The 22,602-nt window shown below is 33.6% G+C and overlaps 2 protein-coding genes and 1 long non-coding RNA gene across 3 annotated transcripts; 2 read left to right on the forward strand and 1 right to left on the reverse strand.

Annotated features, from left to right (window-relative positions):
* LOC109823125 lies at positions 10,160 to 11,330 on the forward strand. Its single transcript, XM_020389413.1, has 2 exons — positions 10,160 to 10,886; positions 10,981 to 11,330. Exons 1-2 carry the CDS (start codon positions 10,160 to 10,162, stop codon positions 11,328 to 11,330), a joined length of 1,077 nt encoding a protein of 358 aa, XP_020245002.1.
* LOC109823784 lies at positions 14,109 to 17,971 on the forward strand. The gene is made up of 3 exons (XM_020390163.1): positions 14,109 to 14,219; positions 14,291 to 14,509; positions 17,598 to 17,971. The coding sequence occupies exons 1-3, from the start codon at positions 14,187 to 14,189 to the stop codon at positions 17,715 to 17,717; spliced, it is 372 nt and encodes a 123-aa protein (XP_020245752.1). The 5' UTR covers positions 14,109 to 14,186; the 3' UTR covers positions 17,718 to 17,971.
* Positions 21,444 to 22,312, reverse strand: LOC109823785. The gene is made up of 3 exons (XR_002242469.1): positions 22,246 to 22,312; positions 21,855 to 22,074; positions 21,444 to 21,687 (listed from the first exon to the last, which is right to left on the reverse strand). It is a non-coding gene; the product is annotated as an uncharacterized LOC109823785 (long non-coding RNA).

A 22,602-nucleotide genomic window follows, 5' to 3' on the forward strand; every position in this document is an offset into this window, starting at 1 on the left:
GGCCGGGCCGTGGCCCGGCCGGGCTCCGGGCCGAGCCCGGGCCGACGGGTAAAATGGACAGCCCTAATCTCATCTATTGATTTCAGAATATGCGGCAATAATTGAAGGAATTGAAGACTCTCCAATTATCATATATCGTGGTGAACTTCGAAAGGGATAAGTGCAGTAATATCTTTTTCTTTTTTCCTTCTCTTTTTCCCCGAAAACCATCAGAAAAATAATGTGGAGAGACTTCCTCAATCATAGTCATCTATAATAATTAATAGACCAAGTTTCGTGATTTATTTTGTTAAGTTAGAGCAAATGTACTTTTCACGAATCTAATGACAATGATATATTGATAGCTGCAACTAATTATAATGGTTTAAATATTTTTAATAAAACTGGTGATTAGAGAAACTCCATACGCTGAGCCACCAGTGTTCACTTCTATTATTCATAAAATCGGTCGCATAGCCAATTCATTCTGCGATTGTGTTACCCGCCGACTCATGTTAATAAAAAAAATCAGTTATGCTTAGCAAGATTGTGAATCATATTTGGTTAATTATAATATACCCAAACTCATTTTGGACGAGTTTGGAATCAGACGGTTTAGTTAGTGAGAAGTCATCCTCTTTCGTAATATAGAGAATGAAATTATTATCAAATAATATTGAAGAAATTTTGGATATAGCTTACAACAAGGAAATATTTTTTTACCTCATATATAACATTCTTTACTGTACAGAATACTTTGATTGATCGTCCTCAGATGTAGGGGTGTCCAAAAAGCCCTCAGATGTAGGGGTGTCCAAAAAACCCGGTCGTCCCGGCCCGGTCGTCCCGGCCCGGTCGGGCCCGGGCCGGTCGGGCCCGGGCCGGTCGGGGAACAGTGCCCAAATTGGGCACTGGGGCTTCGAATGGCCGGGCCGGGCCGGGCCGGGCCAAATCTGGCCTAACGGCCAGATTTGACCTTTTGACCGTTTTGCCCCTTAAAACGGTCAAAAAACGGCTATTTTTCGAGGGTTTTTTGGTCATTTACCTAGGGGGCTGCTTCTATAAATAGAGGGGGGGTTTCAATTCATTTCCTCACAACAAAACTCATCTATTTCTCTCTCTACTACTCTCTTATACAATCTTATACTATCTCATACTAATATACTATCCTATAATCTTTTGTATTTTCTAATACTTCCAACAAATGGCTTCTGGGTCTGATTATGAAGAGCAACATGCAACTCCTACCGATCCAGAGATGAGTCCTCCTACAACAACTCCTCATCCTACCGGTGTTAATCCTGAATCTGGTGGCGACGAATCTACGGCACCAAGAGCTCCAAAAAGGCCGAGGTCTGATGTATGGAATTTTTTTGAGAAGATAGACGTCACCAAGGATGAACACGGTAGGATCATCTCTCAGAATGCGAAATGTGCGTTGTGCGGCCAGATATTCAAAGCTCATCATAAGAGCGGCACCAACCATCTCAAACGGCATATTGAAAAACACAACAAAGGCCAAAATCTACAAGGTGATATCCGGCAGTCTATGCTTTCCCAATCATCCTCTTCAGGTACCCTCGGCAGTTGGAATTATGACGCTGCCCGAGCCCGGAAATGCGTAATCAGGTTTATTGTTCTTAAAAACCTTCCTTTTAAATTAGTAGAAGATGATGAATTTGAAGATTTGTTTAGAGATGGTTTTTATCCTGCATTTACAAAATTTTCTCGTCAAACCTGTCAACGTGATATTTTAAAATATTATGTTGAGGAACAGGGAAAAATAATTTCTTATTTTAAAAATTTAAACTGCAAATTTTCTTTAACTTCTGATATTTGGTCATCTAGAGTGCAAACTGGTTATTTATGTATAACAGCACACTGGATTGATGAAAGTTGGAAAATGTTTAAAAGAGTTGTTTCTTTTATTGCAATTGAAGAGTCACACACTGGTATTAATGTTGCAAATTTAATTGTTGAAGAACTTATGAAACTAGAAATTGATCAAAGAATATTTACTCTTTCACTAGATAATGCAAGTAATAATAATGTAGCTGTTGATTTTCTGAAAATAACTTTGTCATTGCCATGTCATGGTGAGCTTTTTCATGTTAGATGTATCTGTCATATTTTAAATTTAATTGTTCAAAGTGCATTTTCTGAAATTAAACCCATGATAGAAAAAGTTAGAACAGTTGCTAATATGCATAATGCTTCTGAAATGAGAATTAAAAGATGGAAACAATGTTGTAAAAGAAAAAATTATAAGCCTAGACTAATTCCAAAAGATGTTGATCATAGGTGGAATTCCACCTATGCAATGTTATCTGTAGCAATAGAATATAAAGAAATTATAAATGATTTTATAAATTTTTATGCTTCTAGTTCTAGCTCTGGTAGTGCTTATGGAATAACTGAAGATGAATGGACAGTTATATGTAAATTAAATGAGATGTTACAAGTTTTTTATGATGCTACTATGTTATTATCTGGTGGTTATTATCCAACTATTACTTTAGCTGCTTTACAAATTTTAAATATTCAAAAAAAATTTGCAAAATATCGTATGGATGATATTTTTGGAAATATAATTTTTCAAATGGAGAGTAAATTTAATAAGTATTTTAGGTCTATTCCTCATATTTTTGGTATTGGTGTTCTTATTGATCCATGCTTGAAGGAAATTGGCCTTCGAAGTTTGTTACAATCATTGTATGGTGGACAGATTATAGACTTAGATGATGGATCCACCCTTACTGTTACTACTCATCATTTAGCTATTAGAAATTATTTTTAAACCTTATATGATGAGTATGCAGCTAGATATGGTGTAGCTACACAACAGTCTATAGCTTCGGCACCTTTAGCTTTGAGCACAGGTCGAGGTAAAAGTGTAAGTTTTGATAGGTATGTAATGGTAACTGAACTAACTGGTGGATCTGGAACTTCATCAGGATTAGAGGTTTCTGAAATAGATGAATATTTATCTGCTTTCTTAGTTAAATGTCAAGGAAATGCTTTAGATATTTTGCAATGGTGGAAAGTATATGGATCAGTTTCATATCCTATACTTTCCACCATGGTTCGTGACTTACTATCAGTGCAGGTTTCGACTGTAGCCTCGGAATCCGCTTTCAGCACAGCAGGACGTTTGATCGACGACCACAGGACATGCTTAGATCCGTATACTGTACAAGCGGTGATGTGCTTACAGGATTGGTGGAGATACGAGAAGCGAACACAAGGCATCGAACGGATTGCTATGATTGAAGATAAATTTGAAGAGTTGAGACTAGCAGATAAATATAATGATTAGATAATATTCATAAAATTATAATTTTTATTTCTTAGCTTTAAATTTGAATTAAATTATTTCGAAAAAAGTTGCAAATGATAGTGATATGGGTGAGTAGGTGCCAACCTAGTTGGGATGTACTCATCTATTGTGATGCGACGAATTTCGAAATAAATTTATACTTGTAAAGGATTTACCGATTATTAATAAAAAAGTTATTTTTATCATTTTTTGTACTTGTAATTTATGTCATTTCATTTCAAGTTATTAATTAAATTTATGATATTTTTTATAATAATTTATGATTTATGGTTTTGTTAAAATTTAAAAAAAAAAAATTTATAAAAAAAACAAACCGGGTCGGCCCGGTGTCCGGCCCGCTCAGGCCCGGGTCCGGGCTTGGGTTTTGCCCGGCCCGGGCCCGGTTTCCTGGGCCGGGCCGGCCCGGATGGACAGCCCTACTCAGATGCAAGCAAGCGCATTCTCTGAGAAATTGTAGCGGGTTTGGTAAAATACAGAATTGGGTGCACTTTTTTCTGTTTCTATATGATTCTTGTAACTGTAGGTTGCGTATAATATGAAGTGCATAGAAAAGCTTTGGTTTCCCCATAGGGGTTGTTTGGTTCGTTTCCTATTGGGGCTGTTTGGTTCGTTTCCTTGATATAGAGAAATGCAATTCCATGTAAAGAAACACAAGTTTTGAGTTTTCCAAACTTTTCCAATAAATAGATTATTTTGCTTTGGTTCGCACATAAAAAATGATGGGAAACCAATGTATTTATTTTTCTTGTGTTTGGTTCGCATAGGAAAAAAAAGGAAAACTTTTGTAAACAAAGCAGAGAAGGAAAAAATTTGACGTGGCTGAGTTTTCATCAATTTTACTTGGTTGGGGAAGGAAATCGGAGAGGAAAAAAATCTTAGTTGGTGGCGATTTCAGCAAAGTTTTCCCTCTTCCATTCGAGCGAACCAAAGTGGCACAAAGAAATGGACGGAAACAAAAAAGCTGACGTGGAGGGCTAAAAATCTGACGTGGAGGGGTTTTCTGAGTTTTCCACCCCTTATAATAGCGAACCAAACAGCCCTTGAGAAATACAATTCCATATATAGAAACCTAAATTTTGAGTTTTCCAAAATTTTCCAAAAAATAGATAGTTTTGGTTTGGTTCGCACATAAAATATGGTGGGAAGCTAATGTATGGACTTTTCTTGTGTTTGGTTTGTATGAAAAAATGAGGAAAAACTTCTGTTGATTTGATATTTCCTACTTTTCTTGTGTTTGGTTAGTTTTGAAGTGTGTAGGAAAAAATGTATATGGTCACCATAATAAGATTACACCCACTAAAGACAAATTTATTTGTGATAGTTATGGGAGGTAATCTTAACAAAATAAAAGTTTCGAATGTAACATGAACAAATAGTAAATAACCGAATTCATTATAAATATCTGGTTGCCTTAAAAAATCATACGAAACCTGGAATAACATGATTCAATTGCTATGATCTGTGTACCTAATTTGACATGAAATATACCTATTTGATATTGAAAAAATCACACAAAACCTGTTTTCCAAGAAAAAACAAACGAGACCTATAATAACCTGATTATTCATAATTTGACAATTTCAATAGATATTGCATGTTGCTAATCTTAGAACTTGGTCAATATCATCATTGTTAGTCATCCAGTGTAATATCAATAGATATTGCAGGTTGCTAATCTCAGAAAATTTGACAATCATCATAGCCTTAAAGTTAAAAAGTCTAAAAATCCCCCAAAACTTATCATATCAAAAGCAACTGAAGGAACATGTAACTTGAACAATCAAAAGCACATGTAACTATAAAAATATCATATTAATAGCATGAGCCTCGTTTGCATAGAGGGCTTTATAACAAAAATTCCCCAAAACATATATATATCAAAAGCACCTGAACACCAAAACTGAACACCAGAATACTAACCTGACCTGAACACAAAACTGAACACAAAGATTCATGTACTGAGGCATACGCCTCTACACAAGTAAATCATATGCCTCTGCACAAGTAAACAAAGATTCATATACTGAAGTACGAGTGTCAATTCTTAAATCAGATGCAAGAAAGGATACTGCTATAAGTTTATAACAAATTGGATTAGGAGCTTACATGTTTTTGACAGGAAGCACCACTCAAGATTAGCCTTCTCAGTTCTCGCAAGAAAGTCATAATTTTTTGAAGGTGCAAAGCCACTGATTTAAATAGTTCAAGGCTACAAAACTCATGTCAGACACAACCTATAATTCATTCATGTTTCTCAACCATCAGCTTTTGTGTATAAAAACTGGAAATTAAACAGCCCAAATAACACAATGACATTACTTTCAAATAAAGAAATTACTAATCAATGCAAAGGACCGAGGACAATATGCAAAGAAACCAAAGATATAGACAAGTTGACCACAGAATGCATGTAACCAGCAACAACACAACATCAAGAAACACAACTGAAGGAAACCAGCATGCATACATGTAACCAGCAACAACACAACATTAGGAAATGCAGCTGAAGGAAACCAGTACGAATACATGTAATCAACAACAACGTAGCATGAATACATGAATCAGGAAGCAAAGCCGACGATAATATGCAAAGCAACATGAATACAGATAATTGTTACCTCATGAATGTTTTTTTCCTCTTAAGCATACAACTTAATCACTGCATCATCTTCTAAAAAAGACGTACACAGACAAACAAACCCAAAAGATACAGGCCATTTCAGATAATATTTTCAGTTAATTTCAGATAATTTTAGTTAATTTTAGATAATTTAAGAACATAAAATTTTCAGATAATTATAGAAAATACAAAATTTCATCATAATAATTCTAAAGTATACGAAATTTTTTAAAAATCAATTATGAATTGAGATTAAATTATAACTTAGATCTAAAGTATAGCAAGATCCAGCAAAAAAACACAAAATTTTCCAATAAAGGCGCTGTCTTTTTAGCAAGATCCAACAAAAACAACGAATTTGAGGAACCGAGCCTTGATAAATATGAAAATCAAATGTGAAATCAATAGTTTAAAACTCCCGCAGGCATCTGAGAGAAATCATAGCGCGAAGAGTGAAAAAGCGAGGGAAAGCGGTGGTGACCCTAGCCCTCAACAAGTTTTCCTCAAAAAACTGTAGATTTGACAAGAGTACAGATTTTTGACGATTTCCTCTCGTTTTCGAAGGAAATGGGGGGAAGGTGAAAAGCTGAGGTGGAGGGGATTTCCGCGGCTGGAGGGACGAGAGGAAGAAGCGAACCAAAGCGGGGAAAAGAAAACCCTAGAACGGGTTTTGTCGAGGTGGCATGGTTTTCAGAAGGAGGAAAGGGTTTTTCGCGACTCAAAAATGCGAACCAAACGGGCCCATAGAGTAAAACAAAGCTTTGAACAAAGTCATTATTTACCGCTTTGAAGCAAATTAGGATGAATTTTCAATGAGGTAAACAATCTTAAAATTAATTAATATGTTTCTAGGGCCGTACCTAGGAATTTTGAGGCCCAAGACGAAATATTAGATGAGGCCCAAATGATACAACTCATAATAGATTTTATCTCATTCTTCTTACATTTTCAGCTACAAAATTACTAATTAAAGTTTTATATTCAATATTTTCTAACATATTATTTTCGATAGATAATATTGCTAAACCATTCAATCTATCTTGTTAACATGGTCGATCTTAAATAAGATTTTAGCAATTTTAATTTTAAAAACTTCTTTCAGCGGAAGCAACTGTTACGGGTATAGTCAATAATACATGATAAGCAATATAAGTATTTAGAAAAGAATCTAACCACTTTATATAGTTCAACACTTCAATTGGACTATTAATCTCTACTTCTAAAATTTGAATAGAAGCAATTCAGGTTATAAATTTGAACTAGAAACAACTCAGGTTATAAATTTGAATAGAAACAACTAAATATGATCAAATAACCTAAACTATACACTCTACTTCCGAAAACATATTTGCATGAACCATGATCATAATCTAGACCCTAAACTACCTAAACATCAAACCTTCAAGTTAATCAACATCATTTTCTCTGCATAATAACTAGACACTGAAATTTACATTTTCCAAACAATACAAAACATCATAAAACCAACGACGCATATATGCATTAATATTACTTCCAAGAACCCATTTGGAACCCATTTTCAACAATTCATTATGATAATATAGACCACCCAGCTAAACCCAGCACTCAAATCACCTCCAAATTATCAATACCCCTTTCCTCACCCCAAAACAAGAACACATAACCAACCCTAACATCTGTGAATCCACAATAAACACACAGATTCGATTTTTACTAAAACAGATCAAAAAACAACGCAAAATAAATAAAGGAAGTCGTAAAACAAACCAGTAAGCGTGCTCGCAACCTTTCACAAGGGTCTATGAGGACTATAACTACAAGTTGTGGGTGAGTCATGGGTGGGCCTTACCTAAGCTGAGGCTCAAGGCAAATGTCTTAATTGCCTTAAGCTAGGGCAAGCACTGTATGTTTCGCTACACTTTTTATTAATTAGGGAATTAAATAAGTAACCCTTTTGCGCTATCTTTTCCAGGATATAAACAAGGAAGTGAAAATCAGTGGATTGTAAAAACATGGGAAAAGATTGCACATGAAGGAATTTCTTTCTCTAATTATTAGAGAAAGCCTTCGTGAGAAAACGAGGGAATATGTTCCTAGCAACCATGAGATTATTTTAATTAAGCAACTGAATATTTAAAAAGAAAAGAAACAATGAGTCCAGACGCAAGAAGGATCTTTAGGTATGGAGCTATTACATCATATGGCCACGTTATTAGGAGTTATTTTCTTGATAAAACCTTTCAAGAGATTTTGAATTTCTACCTAGAAATTCAAAGCGGAGGACCATAAACAATTCAATATTGATCATAATAACACTGATTAAATTATGGATCAAGGACAACAAGCGTCCACAAGATAATCATGGAGATTATACAACCATATAACTTTGCTTCTAAACTTTTCTAGGAAAGAAGTCAAACGAGCAATTAATTTATTGTCAAAAGAAATCAAATTGCAGCCACTTTTTTTGGCAATTTGCATTCAAATTAGATCCTTATGGTACAAGTTTTCATGAACACATCTTAATCAAATTTTTTTTAAATGGAAAGACAGAATAATTTTGGTAAATACATATTAAGAATAAACAAATCCTTAAGTCCTTTTAGGATGTAATTTATACTTTATTGGAAATATATTAATGCGCAATTATAATTTATTTCCTAAAGAGCATGTTACAAAAAGTAATAATAATCCAAAATCAGGTCCTACAAATGGACCCAATAAACCTAAGGCTTCGTTTGGCTAGCATGGTGTTTTCTTTGTTGTGTTTTTGTAAAAAAAAACACCATGGTGTTGTGTTTTTCACTTAAAATGTTTTCAAAACACAATGTTAAGTATTTTTGGTTAACACTAGTTTGACTCATTACAACATTAGTATTAAACATATTATTAATATATTATATATTAATTATAATAAAATATATTATAAATAAAATATTATAATATTTAGTTTACATTATTATAGTATTAGAAGTATTAAATATAATGCAATATAAAATTGTATAATGTATTATAATATTATATTGTACTTAATAAGTTATATTATATTATAATTATTACATATTATTTTCAAATAATTATATATTTAATTATTTTAATTTATGATATAAATAAATATTATTATATTATTAATATATTATTTTTTATTAATATTTATTAGCAATAAATTATTTTATTTATTATATAATATATTAATATTTTATATATTATATTACATTTACTATAAAATATATTATTATAATATTATTATTATATTGTTATTTTATTTTTAAATATGTTACTATTATATAATATTTTATAATTATTAATTTATTACAGTTTATTTATTAAAAGATAATAATATTATAGTGATTATACTATTGTGTAGTATATTATTATATCATTATTATATTGTTATTTATTATCAATAACTTTTTTAGTATTTTTAATTAGTTTATTTATATATTATTATTATTTATTATTATATAATATTAGTATTTGTTTGTAAAAAACAAGATAGTCCCACATTGGAATTTTGAACATTCTTTTAGAGGTTTAAAAGCATTGAATGCTTATTGGGCTTTGAATAATTGATCAAAGTGTAGTCTTCTAAACCCGCGTGCGGGTAGCGCAAATAATACGCGATTTTGATGCGATTATTAGACGCACTTAGCACTTGCCGCTGACGCTTAAATGTTCTATTTTTTATATATATTGAATATATATATTTTTAAAATGTTCTTTTGAATTTTAAAAAATTATGAAAAGACAAGTGACAGTTGAAAAGTGACTGTTTGCTCCAATGGGTGTTTTGAAAAGTTGTGACTGTTGGAAGCACCTTTTCAAAACCTATAAATACTTTATGTTTTTAGATATCTAAAAAAACAATTCTTTTCTGAATCTTTTCTATCAAAAACTTCTGCAATATTACAAACTTGTTTCACAACGAATTTTCTGAATCTTTTCTATCAAAAACTTCTGCAATATTACAAACTTGTTTCACAACGAATTAAGAAAAATTCCAGATTTGCTTACTGGCAATATTACAAACTTGTTTCACAACGAATTAAGAAAAATTCCAGATTTGCTTACTGGAATTTTCATTTTTCTGTTGTATCCTGGGAAAAAAATTTGCATTAACCCGAAGCAACTTTGAATATCAAGTGGGGGCAAATATTTCTTTAAGAAAAGTGTTTCACGCTTCAGAATTTTTGTGTCCTTCATTGTTTTACTAACAATCTTAAAGAAATATCTCTGCTACAATGGAGTCGGAATCAATCAAGGTGATGAATCAAGATATGGTCAAATTGGACCGATTCGACGGGAACAATTTCTCTCGCTGGCAAGACAAGATGATGTTTCTTCTTACAGCATTGAAGATCTCCTACATTCTCAACCCCAATCTGCAGCCCATAGAAGATCCAAAACCAAGTGCAGACGGCAAACAACAACCTACTGAGGAAATAGAAGAAATCAAAAAGCAAAAGGCAAAACGGGAGGAAGATGAAGTGTTGTGTCGCGGTCACATTCTGAACACACTTTCGGACCGATTATATGATCTTTTCACAAGGTTAAAGTCGGCAAGGGAGATCTGGAACGCACTGGAATTTAAATACAAAGCCGAGGAGGAAGGTACAAACAAGTATTTAATTGCAAAATATCTAGAATATAAAATGGTTGATGACAAGTCTGTCCTAGAGCAAGTTCATGAATTGGAGGTTCTGGTTAATAAGATTCATGTTCTCAAAATAGTTCTTTCAGAGTCTTTTCAAGTTGCTGCAATTATTGCAAAACTACCATCAACTTGGAAAGATTACTCGAAGAAACTAATGCATAAAACTGAGGATATCTCTTTGGAACAACTTCAGAAGAATCTTAGAATTGAAGAGGAGTCACGCATACGTGATTCGAAAAATTCTGTCCAAAGTGATTGTAAGGTCCACACTGTGGAAAAGAATGAATCTTCGGTAAAAAAATGTGAACCTTCAAGTAAAGAAAAGTGGACAACACTTTAAAAAGAAGAATTTTCAGAAGAAAAAGGGGTCCTGTTTTATTTGCGGCAAGCCTGGACATTTTGCTAAAGAATGTCGTCACAGAAAAAATAATAATGTAAAATCAAAGGCTTCTGCAAATATGATAGAAGAGAATCTGGTCGCTATGATTTCTGAAATCAATATGGCTTCTGTTAAGTCTGGATGGTGGCTTGATTCTGGAGCAACAATCCACGTTTGCAAGGACAAATCCTTGTTCAAAGGATTTGAAGAAATTTCAGAAATTACAGAAGTGCAAATGGGGAACAATGCTTGTGCAAAGGTTGCTGGAAAGGGGACTGTTGATATAGATTTTACTTCTGGAAAGAAATTGACTCTTATAAATGTTTTGTATGTACCCGAAGTTAGAAAAAACTTAGTTTCTGTTGATCTTCTTTGTTAAGAAAGGGTTTTGGGTTGCTTTTGAGTCAAATAATGTTATCCTGTCTAAGAACGAGATGTTTGTGGGAAAGGGCTACTTTTGTGATGGAATGTATCAACTAAGTATTAATAATAAAGTTATATCTTCTGTTTATATTGTTGAGTCTTCATATTTATGGCATGATCGCTTAGCACATTTAAATTTTCGCTATTTGAAAAATATGAGAAAGTTAGACTTCATTAACTTTAATGGTGAATTTGATAAATGTGAAATTTGTGCTAAGTCTAAATTAACAAAGAAATCTTTTCCAAGTGTTTCTCGCAAATATTCTAAAGTTTTAGATTTAATACATTCTGATATATGTGAATTGAATGGTATGTTAACTAGAGGAGGAAAAAGATACTTTATCACTTTTGTTGATGATTGCAGTAGATATATATATGTTTATCTTTTAAGAACAAAAGATGAAGCTTTTGATATGTTTAAAAAATACAAAACAGAAGTTGAAAATCAACTTGAAAGGAAAATTAAAGTATTACGTTCTGATAGAGGTGGTGAATATTTTTCTGATAATTTTAATACTTTTTGTGAAGAACATGACATTATTCATCAATGTACAACACCTTATACTCCCTAACAGAATGGTTTAGCCGAAAGAAAAAAATACAACTTTACAAGAAATGATAAATTGTATGCTTAATGATAAATTATATGCTTAATAATGCTAAGTTACCTTTAAATTTATGGGGAGAAGCACTGTACACAGCATGTTATATTCATAATAGAATTCCCTCTAAAAAGTTAAATATAAGCCCTTATGAGTTATGGAAAGGTAGAAAACCTAACCTGTCATATTTTAAAGTATGTGGGTGTTTGGCTTATTATAGAATTCCTGATCCTAAAAGAACAAAACTTGGACCTAGAGCCTTTAAAAGTGTTTTTGTCGGATATGCTGAAAATAGCAAAGCATATAGATTACTTGATTTATCTTCTAATACTATTGTTGAATCTAGAGATGTTGAATTCTTTGAAAATAAATTTTTTGTAGATTCTGAAAATGTTGAAAATGTTCCTACTCTGCTTAACTCTAATAATATTTCTAGTTGTGATTTTCATGTTAAGGAAACGAATACATCTAAAGAAATATCAGAGCCAAGAAGAAGTACTAGAGCAAGAAAAGAGAAATCTACTCCCACCTCATAAATTGATTCTTAAAAAGAAATTGTCCAATCATGCTGTTACGAAATCTTGACCCATTTAATGGAATGTGCAATGGCACACGAATGATTTGTAGAGGGTATGAAGATAATGTCATCCATGCTAAAATCACAGTTGGTCAACATTCTGGACAAAATGTCATGATATCGAGAATACGATTATCTCCAGCTGAAAATGAGGGTTATCCATTCCGATTTCGTAGAAAACAATTTCCAATCCGATTATGTTTTGCAATGACAATCAACAAAGCGCAGGGACAAACAATACCTTATGTTGGAGTTTATTTGTCGCACCATGTATTCTCACATGGTCAATTATATGTTGCATTATCAAGGGGGTATCTTCGAGAACAACTAAGGTGTTAGTGAAAGTTGAGCAAACAAGAAGAACAACAAAAACATACAAAAAAAATATTGTGTATCCACAAGTATTATTGCCTCAAAGGTAAATCACCTAAACAAATTCATGACTCATTATTTTTTCATTATATGATGCAAATTTTGTACAACTTATCTTTCAAACAATTATTATCTAACACAACATTCTAATATGCAGCGAAGATGTGTATTAAAGCTGTTAACTACTTACAATGCAACATACTATCTTTGATCTCAAAGGTGATTTCACTCTTTCTGTAACATTTATAGTTAGGTTTGATCCTCGAGAAGTTGAAGATGCCTGATCATGCTCGATTCAGTTTTGTTTATAGGTCATGGAATCTAGCTGTTATAGATCAAATTGCATTGCTGCAGCCCGATTCACCATGGCTCTCTACAGTTTGACAAAGATGCATCTTTTGAATCTGATGAATGCTGCTCAAATTGAGCTACCTTCTGTCTATTTATGTCAAACGTAGATAAGATATGATTCTGCTACATTAAGTGGACATATAATTTAATTATTTCGATTACCTCATTTATTTTGTGGTTTTTCTGTCAATATCGTGGTTTTTTACATGAAAAATAAGTGTTCTATATGATCATATTTATAACCCTATAGCATCTATTTATATCATTAATTAAAAAAAGTAGCAAATTATTTATGAGAACAAGCATAAATTGCCAATTAAAAGCCGGTCAATAAAAACCTAATATATATTATCTACGACATCTTTCAAATATATGTCACATAGAAAAAATTTTATCAATGCAATAAAAATTATAGGGCTACATATAAACAATAAAGTATTAACACGTGCAACGCACGTGCACCATACTAGTATAATTAGAAAGGTAAAAAGAAATAGAAAAAAGTTAGGTTAAGACCCTTTTAAACCCGGCAGGCAGTCATGGGCCTGAACCAGTTCGGCCCATGCCCCGACGGACCGCTCTTATGTTCTCGCTCAGAAGTCTCCATTTTGTCGAAAACAAGCGACACGGCGCGTTTTGGTTAAGACCCTGTTGAATTTGAAGAACTTTCCAGGAAATTTTAGAGGATCGTTATGGAATTTACGCAACTGTGGGGGGCTAATGTGTAAATGCTGCCCAAAACACAGGAGCAGGAGGATTGATTGTTTATAAAAGCAAAGCAACGGCAAGAGGGAGAGATCGAATTAGAGGATGTTGACGGCGGGGGCGACGTATTTTCGCTATCGCTCTCATCCAACCGGTTGGCAGCGATTGGCCCGCTGAGGATATTCGTGAAATCGCCGACTTCGCCATGGAGGACCAAAACGAGAAGAGAAAGAAAGAGGTATGCTTCTTCTTCTTCTTCTTCCGCTAAAGATGATCAAATAATTGTTACTCTTATTTCTATTATCACAGGGTGGCAATGAACTCCGGCTTAAGGAAGTCATCAAGTGTAATGTGAGGGCTGCTTGTCCCCTCAACTATTACATAACTTTAAAGGCCGAAGATGTCGTCACCCTCGAGGTCGATGAATATGAAGCCTTGGTGATGACTCGTTGCGGAAACCAGAAAGACGAGGTTCATATCTTTAGGAAGAAAAACAAACCGACTATTAATCCACCAGCGTCCACAGAGGTATAATTAAACCCATCTCCCTTTGTACAAGATTATGCTTTGTCTTTTCCCTTGCGAGAGTTTTTCGTGCAAAGCTGGATTAATTAGTTGACTTGGAAGACATTTGTAGCTAGTTATAAAAGTGATGCACATTAATTCCTGGTGGTCAAGACAATGTCAATTTGAATATGAACTGGAGCACAAATGCATGGCAAGCATGATTGACGCACGGCGGAGATTTGGGCAGTTTTTGTGCATGAGTGGTCTCACGTGCATTTTTCAAATTTACGAATAATAGCAAATTGTCCCTATATGCTTCTATTTCTGATGCACTTATCATATCAGCTCATATTTAGTAGTTATATTTTCACCTTCACTTCCTCCCGTACGTTCTCCCTTGGCATGGTGTGGTAGCATTAAAGGAATATTCCTTGTATCATTCTGTGTGATATTAGCGTGATTGGAGTTTACTCAATACCTAGATTATAAACTCCACTAATACCAATATGCATCAGCCACACCAAAATTGCATCAGGAGCTTTTCATTCCTTATCACTCTATAGTTTCGATCAAAATAAGGCTTGTTTTTGCCTTTTGGATACGTAGGGCAAATTAGGTACGTAGAGCCATTTATCTTATAAAGTCAAATTGAGTGTGTGGATGAATTATCATTGAGAATTGCATATAATGTTGGAACCATAAACCATGCTAGATTTCTAGTTTAGACGAGCGATGTTGTTTGCTTTACTCATTTGTTAGATGTATATTCCAATTTCATTGTTGCGTGAAGAGAACAACGTGGCTAAGAAAGACTTAATTCTACATTGCGATTCACCTTTAAATAGTGTTACTTAACAAAGCAGGACCTCCTCTTTATTTGGTAGACAATATTCGCTTTGGTTCATCCTTGATTGTTAACTAATCTCCGCTTGCCACAAATACGAGTCATTTAGCAAACGATGTCCACACGTGACTGTGTCAATTGTTTTTGCTCTCTGGATCTATATGCAATTTGTTTTTCTAATTATTAAATTCTTTAGGTTTTCCATGTAGCGTAATGAGTCCATGATATTGCATCTGTCAATTATTTGTTGGGTTCTTTCATAAGGCGAAGAAAGCCTTAATTCTACTTAGTGAATCACGTTTAACTAGTGTGTTACTTAACAAAGTAGGATCTCCTCTTTATTTGGTAGACAATATTCACTTGTGCATCTTTGATTATTAACTAATCTCCGCTTGCCAAAAATATGAGTTCTTTAACAAACAAGGTTCTCATGTGACTATGTCAATTATTTTTGCTCTTTGGGCCTATGTGTAACTTGTATTTTTAATTATTAAATTCGTTGGATTTTCTATGCAGCATAATGAGTTCCTGATATTTCATCTGTCAATTATTTGTGTTTTTATCATAAGGCTAAGAATGTTAGCAAAGCAAACCAGATATTTGATATGTCTGAGCAGTTCGAACTTTGAACCCAATTCAATAACATTGAGGTTCTTTTTGGGAACATGTCTTTGGGTCCTAGATTTAAATTCAGCTTGGCCAGATCCAAATCTCATGTTTTGGCATTCTTTTGGGCAATGCACTTGAAATCAAATTACTTAATGTGGACGGAATTTGAACTCCAGAATGGTGGAGTTCAAATGATAACCTTATACTAGTGACTTTTCCTAATATTTTTTTCCATTTCTAAGGTCATCTCTTCTATATAACATCAAGTTCTCTCTCTCACTTAAATTTCAGAGTCTTGGCTAGCGGTGAGCAAATGGTGAATCAACTCGGTTTTTATCAAAATTTGACAAACCGAAAGCAAATTGTTTATGATTCGAAGTGAACCGATCTGACCTAAATACCTTTGCTTATCTCGGTTTGGTTTATTTGGTTTCGGTCTAAAATCGATATAAATATCAATGACTTGAAGTGTTGTTTTCGCCCTCACTTAAAGATCTCAAACACCAACCGAAATAGGAAGGTTCTATTTGTATTGCTTAATTTTGGGAATGTAGTCCGAAGTGAATACAATTGTTAAAGTGTTTACCAGGACTCTTAGACTTGAACTTTTTGCTATTGCGTTCAATTGCTAATTCATGTAACGGTTTACACTTGGTTCCAAACCTAACCACTTCAAGAAGTTGCTCAAGTTACGAACCGAAGTCATTGAGCCTAATTCATGTTGAATCATTGATAAAAAAAGATGATCTCAATTTATTTATGAGATAAACTACTATAATAATATCTGCATAAGGATTAGGAATAGACGTGGATTTTTTTTCCCAATCAACAGGAATAGACATGGATTTTAGTTTGAAGTATTTTATCTGGTGCAAATAAGTTTGGTCCGTTTGTTTATTCAGTTTAAGCCAATGGTCCGTTTGTTTATTCAGTTTAAGCCAAACTTTGCTCACCCTTAGTCTTGGCCACAACCTCATAAGACCTTAACAGCCTTTAGAGACAATGCTGACGACAACAAACTTCAAAGGCGCTAGTGGCCGAATTTCGACGAGGCCACATTCTTCAAAAATCCAGCCACTCGATTCTCTTTCTCTCTAGTATCTTTCTTTGAAAGGTTACCCATTTATTTTTGTTAAATCTGTTCTATTTGTGTTATTGCTTTAGATATTTTGCCTTTGACTCAATAACATTGACTTTTTCTCTGATGGATTCGTTTTTTAAAGGTTTCTTACAACAATTTGTTTTCCTTTTTTGACTGATTTATTTGGGTAGGTTTGTTATGGAAATATGTTTATGAAGATTGACTTTGTATTTATTTTTTGTTATATTTCTGACTACAGAGTTCTGAACAAAATGCTATTGCCGAGATTTGTTATGCCAAGGCTTGTTATGTTAGTCAAAGGTTTAATTTAATTTGATTTTTTAGTTGGGGAAAAGTCAAATAATTTTCATTTCAAAATGTTAATTCTTTTTCAAATGTATATTACAGCAATAAAAGCTCTTATAGCAGGGGAAAATACTAGTTATGGACTCATACTTGAGTTGTAATCATTGTTTCTTTAAGTGATGTTTGAATTGTGGTGAATATGTGATAGTTTAAATGCTTAATTTCTATTTTTGTAATCTTATTGATGCATGTTAAATCATATTTTGCAGCTTGAACCAAGTAATTCAGATTGTGCAGTTGAGGACCCAGACAAAATTTGTGACTCCAGAAGTTGGGACCGAGGGGAGACAAGAAGGAGGAGACAGCGAAGGAGGAGAAGGAGATCCTGAGTTATGGTTTCTTTTAGTAGGTTCATGTTGATATCTTATTTTGGCTTATTGGACAGTTTGGTTATATTGTATCTGTGGCATGTTATCTTTTAAATGAAGGCTTGTGGTGAATTCAGGACCTTCTCCTGTTGATTTTATGCTAGAACTCTTTTGTATTGTCGGACTATTTAAGAAAGATAATCGTGTCTAGTTATGTTGAATGCTGAAGGGATGTAAAACCTATGTTTTTTTTCCAAGTTGTGGTTTTGTTGTTTTGTGTATGGCATTTGGGTGTTTGATAGTGTGACTAAGATCACTGCATGAACTGGTTTGCTAATTCGAAGACTCACATAAATAGCAGCCTTGGTTTTGTGTTTTTGGTTGATGAATGTTTCACAGATCCAATCAACTAGTGAATAATTTCAAACATTATCATCTTCTGTAAGACCATGTGTGGTATGCATTAATATATGATACTGAGATGCTATGAAACAAGAAATTCTAATAAACTACAGAATTGATATTTCATGGATACAGCGGAACACCCATCAGAAAATCTAAATGATGAATACGTTTGCTATAACTCCCGTCTTGATAGGGAATAAGTTTGTTATAACTCCCGTCATGATAGGGTTGCTATAACTCCCATCATGGTTATGCACTTAATTTGTTTTTTTAAAGAAATAGTCAAACACGTAAAGTTGACCATGGTAGGCTGAAAAAATATCTATGATCTAAATAAAAGCATCTTTAACAACGTTAACTACATTTTTCATATGGATGAGTAAAATTATCCATGAGGAAATTTTTGGTTCACGCTTTCAGAAACTTTCTGAAAAACATTGAAAGTTAATGTTGGTTTTTTGAGAACAATGACACTTACAGTGACGATATGATATTTTAAAAATTAAGAGAGTTGACTAATAAACATCCAAGCTCGGGGGTTGTTTGTGAAATTCACCCCATACTTAGGGGCTGTCTGGTCACTCATTTTTTTAATGGAGAAGAGTGCAAATTTCTATAAATTTGGGGGTCATATTTTACTTTTCTACTTTTCCATATTTAGTTTAACCTAAAAAACAAAGGGAAAAATATGTCCAGACCCCAAAAACAGAAACTTCATGTGATGAGGCCTTTTGTATATTACCCCATGTGGATAAGCCCCAAATACACACAGTATTTGTGATGAGGCATCAAAGTATCAGATTTCAAAAAAATCCCAGTGGAAGTTACGAATTTTCCCTTTTGATGGGACTGAACTCGGTTAGTGTGCCCCTCCCTGTTTATTCCCAATTTCTCTATCATTAATCCTCTCTCTCTCTCTCTCTCTCTCTCTCTCTCTCTCTCTCTCTCTCTCCCGCCATGGTCACTGAAAATGATCAGGTCCTGGGGAAGCCGGGGAAGGAGAATGCAAGAGAAAGTAACATACAGATCTGTAGGAGAAAAATAAAACCAACTTAAGATACAATCAATAAAATGATTCTAAAGCCAACCACAGATACATGTACCAAAGCTTTAAGCTGAACCATAATACAAAATAGTAGACGCACGTCTGACATCTAAGTTTTGTTTTCCTCTGTTGCCTTCTCTGCTATAATATCTACAAAATCTGATGCCCCATTGACCTTGATTCCCTACAAAAAACAATAAGTTAGAGATCAATAATGTATGTAAATTTAAAACTATACGAGAGTTTGAGAAACAAACTTAAAAGACATTGAATGAAAGAAAGACATTGAATATTTGAGACAAGTAAAAAGATTTGGCAAGAAGTGATATGAAGCTTTCTGTGAAGTTTTCTTACCTCCTAAGGCAGTAAAACATGAAAGAAAATATTTGGAACATCAAGATGGATGTTCCATGAGCATACAGGAACAGTGAATAGCACTACTTTCTGTGACGCTTTAGATATCCATCTCACGCACCAAACAAAGTAAACTAACGCAAACAAAAAGAAGAAGCTACACAATTTACTTCGAGAAGCAATGTTAGGAGACCCATCCTTTCAGATTAGAGAGGAATGAGAAAATGAGAGATTATAACCTAGTCATGTGGTTTCTAAATGAGATGGTATGAGTTCTACAAAGTACTAAATATTTGAAGAGGGTCAAATTGGGACACTATGAAATGCATGAGCCTAGCAAGTAGTTCATGTTCTTCCCCTATTTGAGATTCAAATATGGGCTGTCTAGATAAATTTAAATACCTTTCCTAATTAAATCCGAGTCATGACAAGATGTGATTAGCCCAAACTCATTTAACATTATTCATCCTCTATTTGTAAAATCCAGATCATCATGCAATATTGTTGGTGTAGGTTGGCATGGGTACATGCCCTCTTTATCAAATTTGATTTACAGAGAGATGATTTACTCCAAATTTCCCATGATTAATTTGGTGGAATGATCTTATTGGTTATCATAAGAAATCTGTTCCGGGTTATTCTCAAATAAATTCCTAAGTTTGTTTTGCCACACTGCAGATGCTAGAAATGACTACAATAGAAACCTCATGCAAAAACCATGTATCCTGTGTTCTGTTTTTTAAAAATATAATCTCATTAAGTCAATTATAAGCACTCAATGTGATTTTCCTTATAACTGTATCTTATGCTTCATCAAAATATTACTACTCAATGCATTTTAATTCAAATATATATTAAGTCATGCTGAAAGAGAACGTCTACTACCAGAGAAAATGTAAAGATTCCTCAAGATTGTTATTGAGAATTGAGTAAATCAAACTCTAGATTTAATTATGAATAGGCACATTGACATGACGATAGTAAATAAGAAATATCTATTGTATTATTTTCCTTTTTCTTTCTTTCTTTCTTCGGTAATCACCGCCCATGCACTTGCACACACACATAAAAGAGAAGGGAAAGGGGGGAAAATGAAAGAAGAGGAAGAGCATAAATTCAGCATTTTTTGTAGGTACAGACACAAAATTTTCATAAAGCAAGCAGCAGTATTTTTCTTTAGAATTAGGCTTAGAAGCTCTAATACATTATCCCAATCCCAATTCTGTTCAAACTCCAGAATAATCAAAACAGGCACAGTTTTATATTCTCGTTAAATAAGAGGGGTATAAATTAAAATCCAATTTGGGAGAATGTAAGGGTAACTAAGAAAATATGCGGATTTGAGGGGGTAAATCTGCAGATGAATAGGTGTCGGGTTAGATGGGAAACAGCCCTGAAATTTATGTACTAAAATGTTAAAAATTATGGTACAACATGTTCAAAAATAAGAGTAATAAAAATAAGTTCCTGTGGTATCTATATGACTAGGGATATATGATATTTGTTTCTTTACCCTTACACGATATCATAGGAATATATCATTTTTGTTTCTTTACCCTTACACGATATCATAGCAATGTATGATACTTGTTTCTTTACCCTTACACAATGTCATAAGATATCATACATCTTAGGCTGATAAGTTTCAGTTTTTGTTGCTTTCTCCTACTAGTTTTATTTTCTCATATAAACCCATGATAAATATGTGATGGAATTATTGTGCACATGTCAACTTTTATCAGATAATATGACTCTTGTTGGATGGTTCAAAAACTGAATAATATTAATGATTGTTTGTGTTTTGCTTGGTGACCATGTATTAACTAGTATAAAGATATACATTTGTAAATTTTGTATACCGTAATCTTACTTGCAACTACCATGTTAATTAAAATTGAAAAAGCTTTGCATTAGAAGTAGTCCGAGTCACATTACCAATGAAATCTATTCTGAACGTAAGTCTCCATTCTGGTATAAATTGTGTGGCAAATGCCATTAATAAGTTCAAAGAACTGAAGATTCAGAGAATGAAACATTAATGGAATCGCTTTCTCTTTCTCTTTCTCTTTCTCTTTCTCTTCCTCTTCCTCTTCATCTTCCTCCTACTCTTCCTCCTACTCTTCCCCCTACTCTTTCTCTTTCTCTTTCTCTTTCTCTTTCTCTTCTTTCGGCCTGTCCGCTCGCCATCTGGAATTAAACATGAGGGGAAAATTAGCTAAGGCAATAGGAGATCAGATTTTCTCCACACATAGTACCCTGCTTGTTGCTCAATGTGTGTATAAAGGTGAACAAAAGGATTTTGAATTGAATGGAATAGTCGAAGAGTTTTAAATAGACCAAGATATATTACTTACTAATAATCGGATAGGAACATCTAAGTAGAAGTGGTTTTCCATTGGGAGGTAAACTTGAATCTCGGCATATTAGTCCGTATCCATCCTCTCCCCATTGCGTGCCCCAACTATTCATTACTTTCCAATAATTAATGCCATCCTTTATACCATACCCAACGATAACAATTGAGTGCAATGTCAGTCTAGTATTCTCGCCAGGAAACCTGTAAACTTCTCCGGCCTGAATAGATAGAATAAAACAAATTACACTAATTAATGTCCGAACCAATTATTCAGTTTTGAATTTATGTAAGAACTTAAGGATTTTCATAGTTATAACTTTTGACACAAATCTTAATAAGGATTTGGCAACAGAAAAAGGACTATATAAAAGGAACAAAAAAATACTCACCTTGAGCTTCCTAAAATTTAGTGTGACATCTATCACAGCAGTGACGGGGTGATAATTGACACGCAATAGTATAGTTTGTTCGTCCCAAGGTTTAATTTCCTTATAACCCAAAATCCGATATATTGGTGTGTTCTAAAAAATAAACAAAATAATATTAAAATACTTTTTCAATGAGATAGAAAAAGCTAAAACACAATAATTGAATAGACTTAATCTTAATTACCTTTGTCCGCACCATGCAGTCCTCTCTTCTCATATGGAAGGGGCAATCTCTTTCGTACATGACCCCTATTTTCCTTATATACTCAAATGCTTCGACGGTAGAACTAGAGTAGCATCCAACAGCGTCGAAATCAC

This window comes from Asparagus officinalis, chromosome 9, assembly GCF_001876935.1.
Source record: "Asparagus officinalis chromosome 9, Aspof.V1, whole genome shotgun sequence".
In the NCBI taxonomy this organism is placed as follows: Eukaryota; Viridiplantae; Streptophyta; class Magnoliopsida; order Asparagales; family Asparagaceae; genus Asparagus; species Asparagus officinalis.

Excerpts from the sequence above, each read along its gene's own strand:
- LOC109823125 (XM_020389413.1), top strand. The coding sequence starts at position 10,160 with ATGGAGTCGGAATCAATCAAGGTGATGAATCAAGATATGGTCAAATTG. Across the intron at positions 10,887-10,980 it reads AAAAAAATGTGAACCTTCAA|AATGTCGTCACAGAAAAAAT; the intron begins GTAAAGAAAAGT and ends ATTTTGCTAAAG.
- LOC109823784 (XM_020390163.1), top strand. The coding sequence starts at position 14,187 with ATGGAGGACCAAAACGAGAAGAGAAAGAAAGAG. Across the intron at positions 14,220-14,290 it reads ACGAGAAGAGAAAGAAAGAG|GGTGGCAATGAACTCCGGCT; the intron begins GTATGCTTCTTC and ends CTATTATCACAG. Across the intron at positions 14,510-17,597 it reads ATCCACCAGCGTCCACAGAG|CTTGAACCAAGTAATTCAGA; the intron begins GTATAATTAAAC and ends CATATTTTGCAG.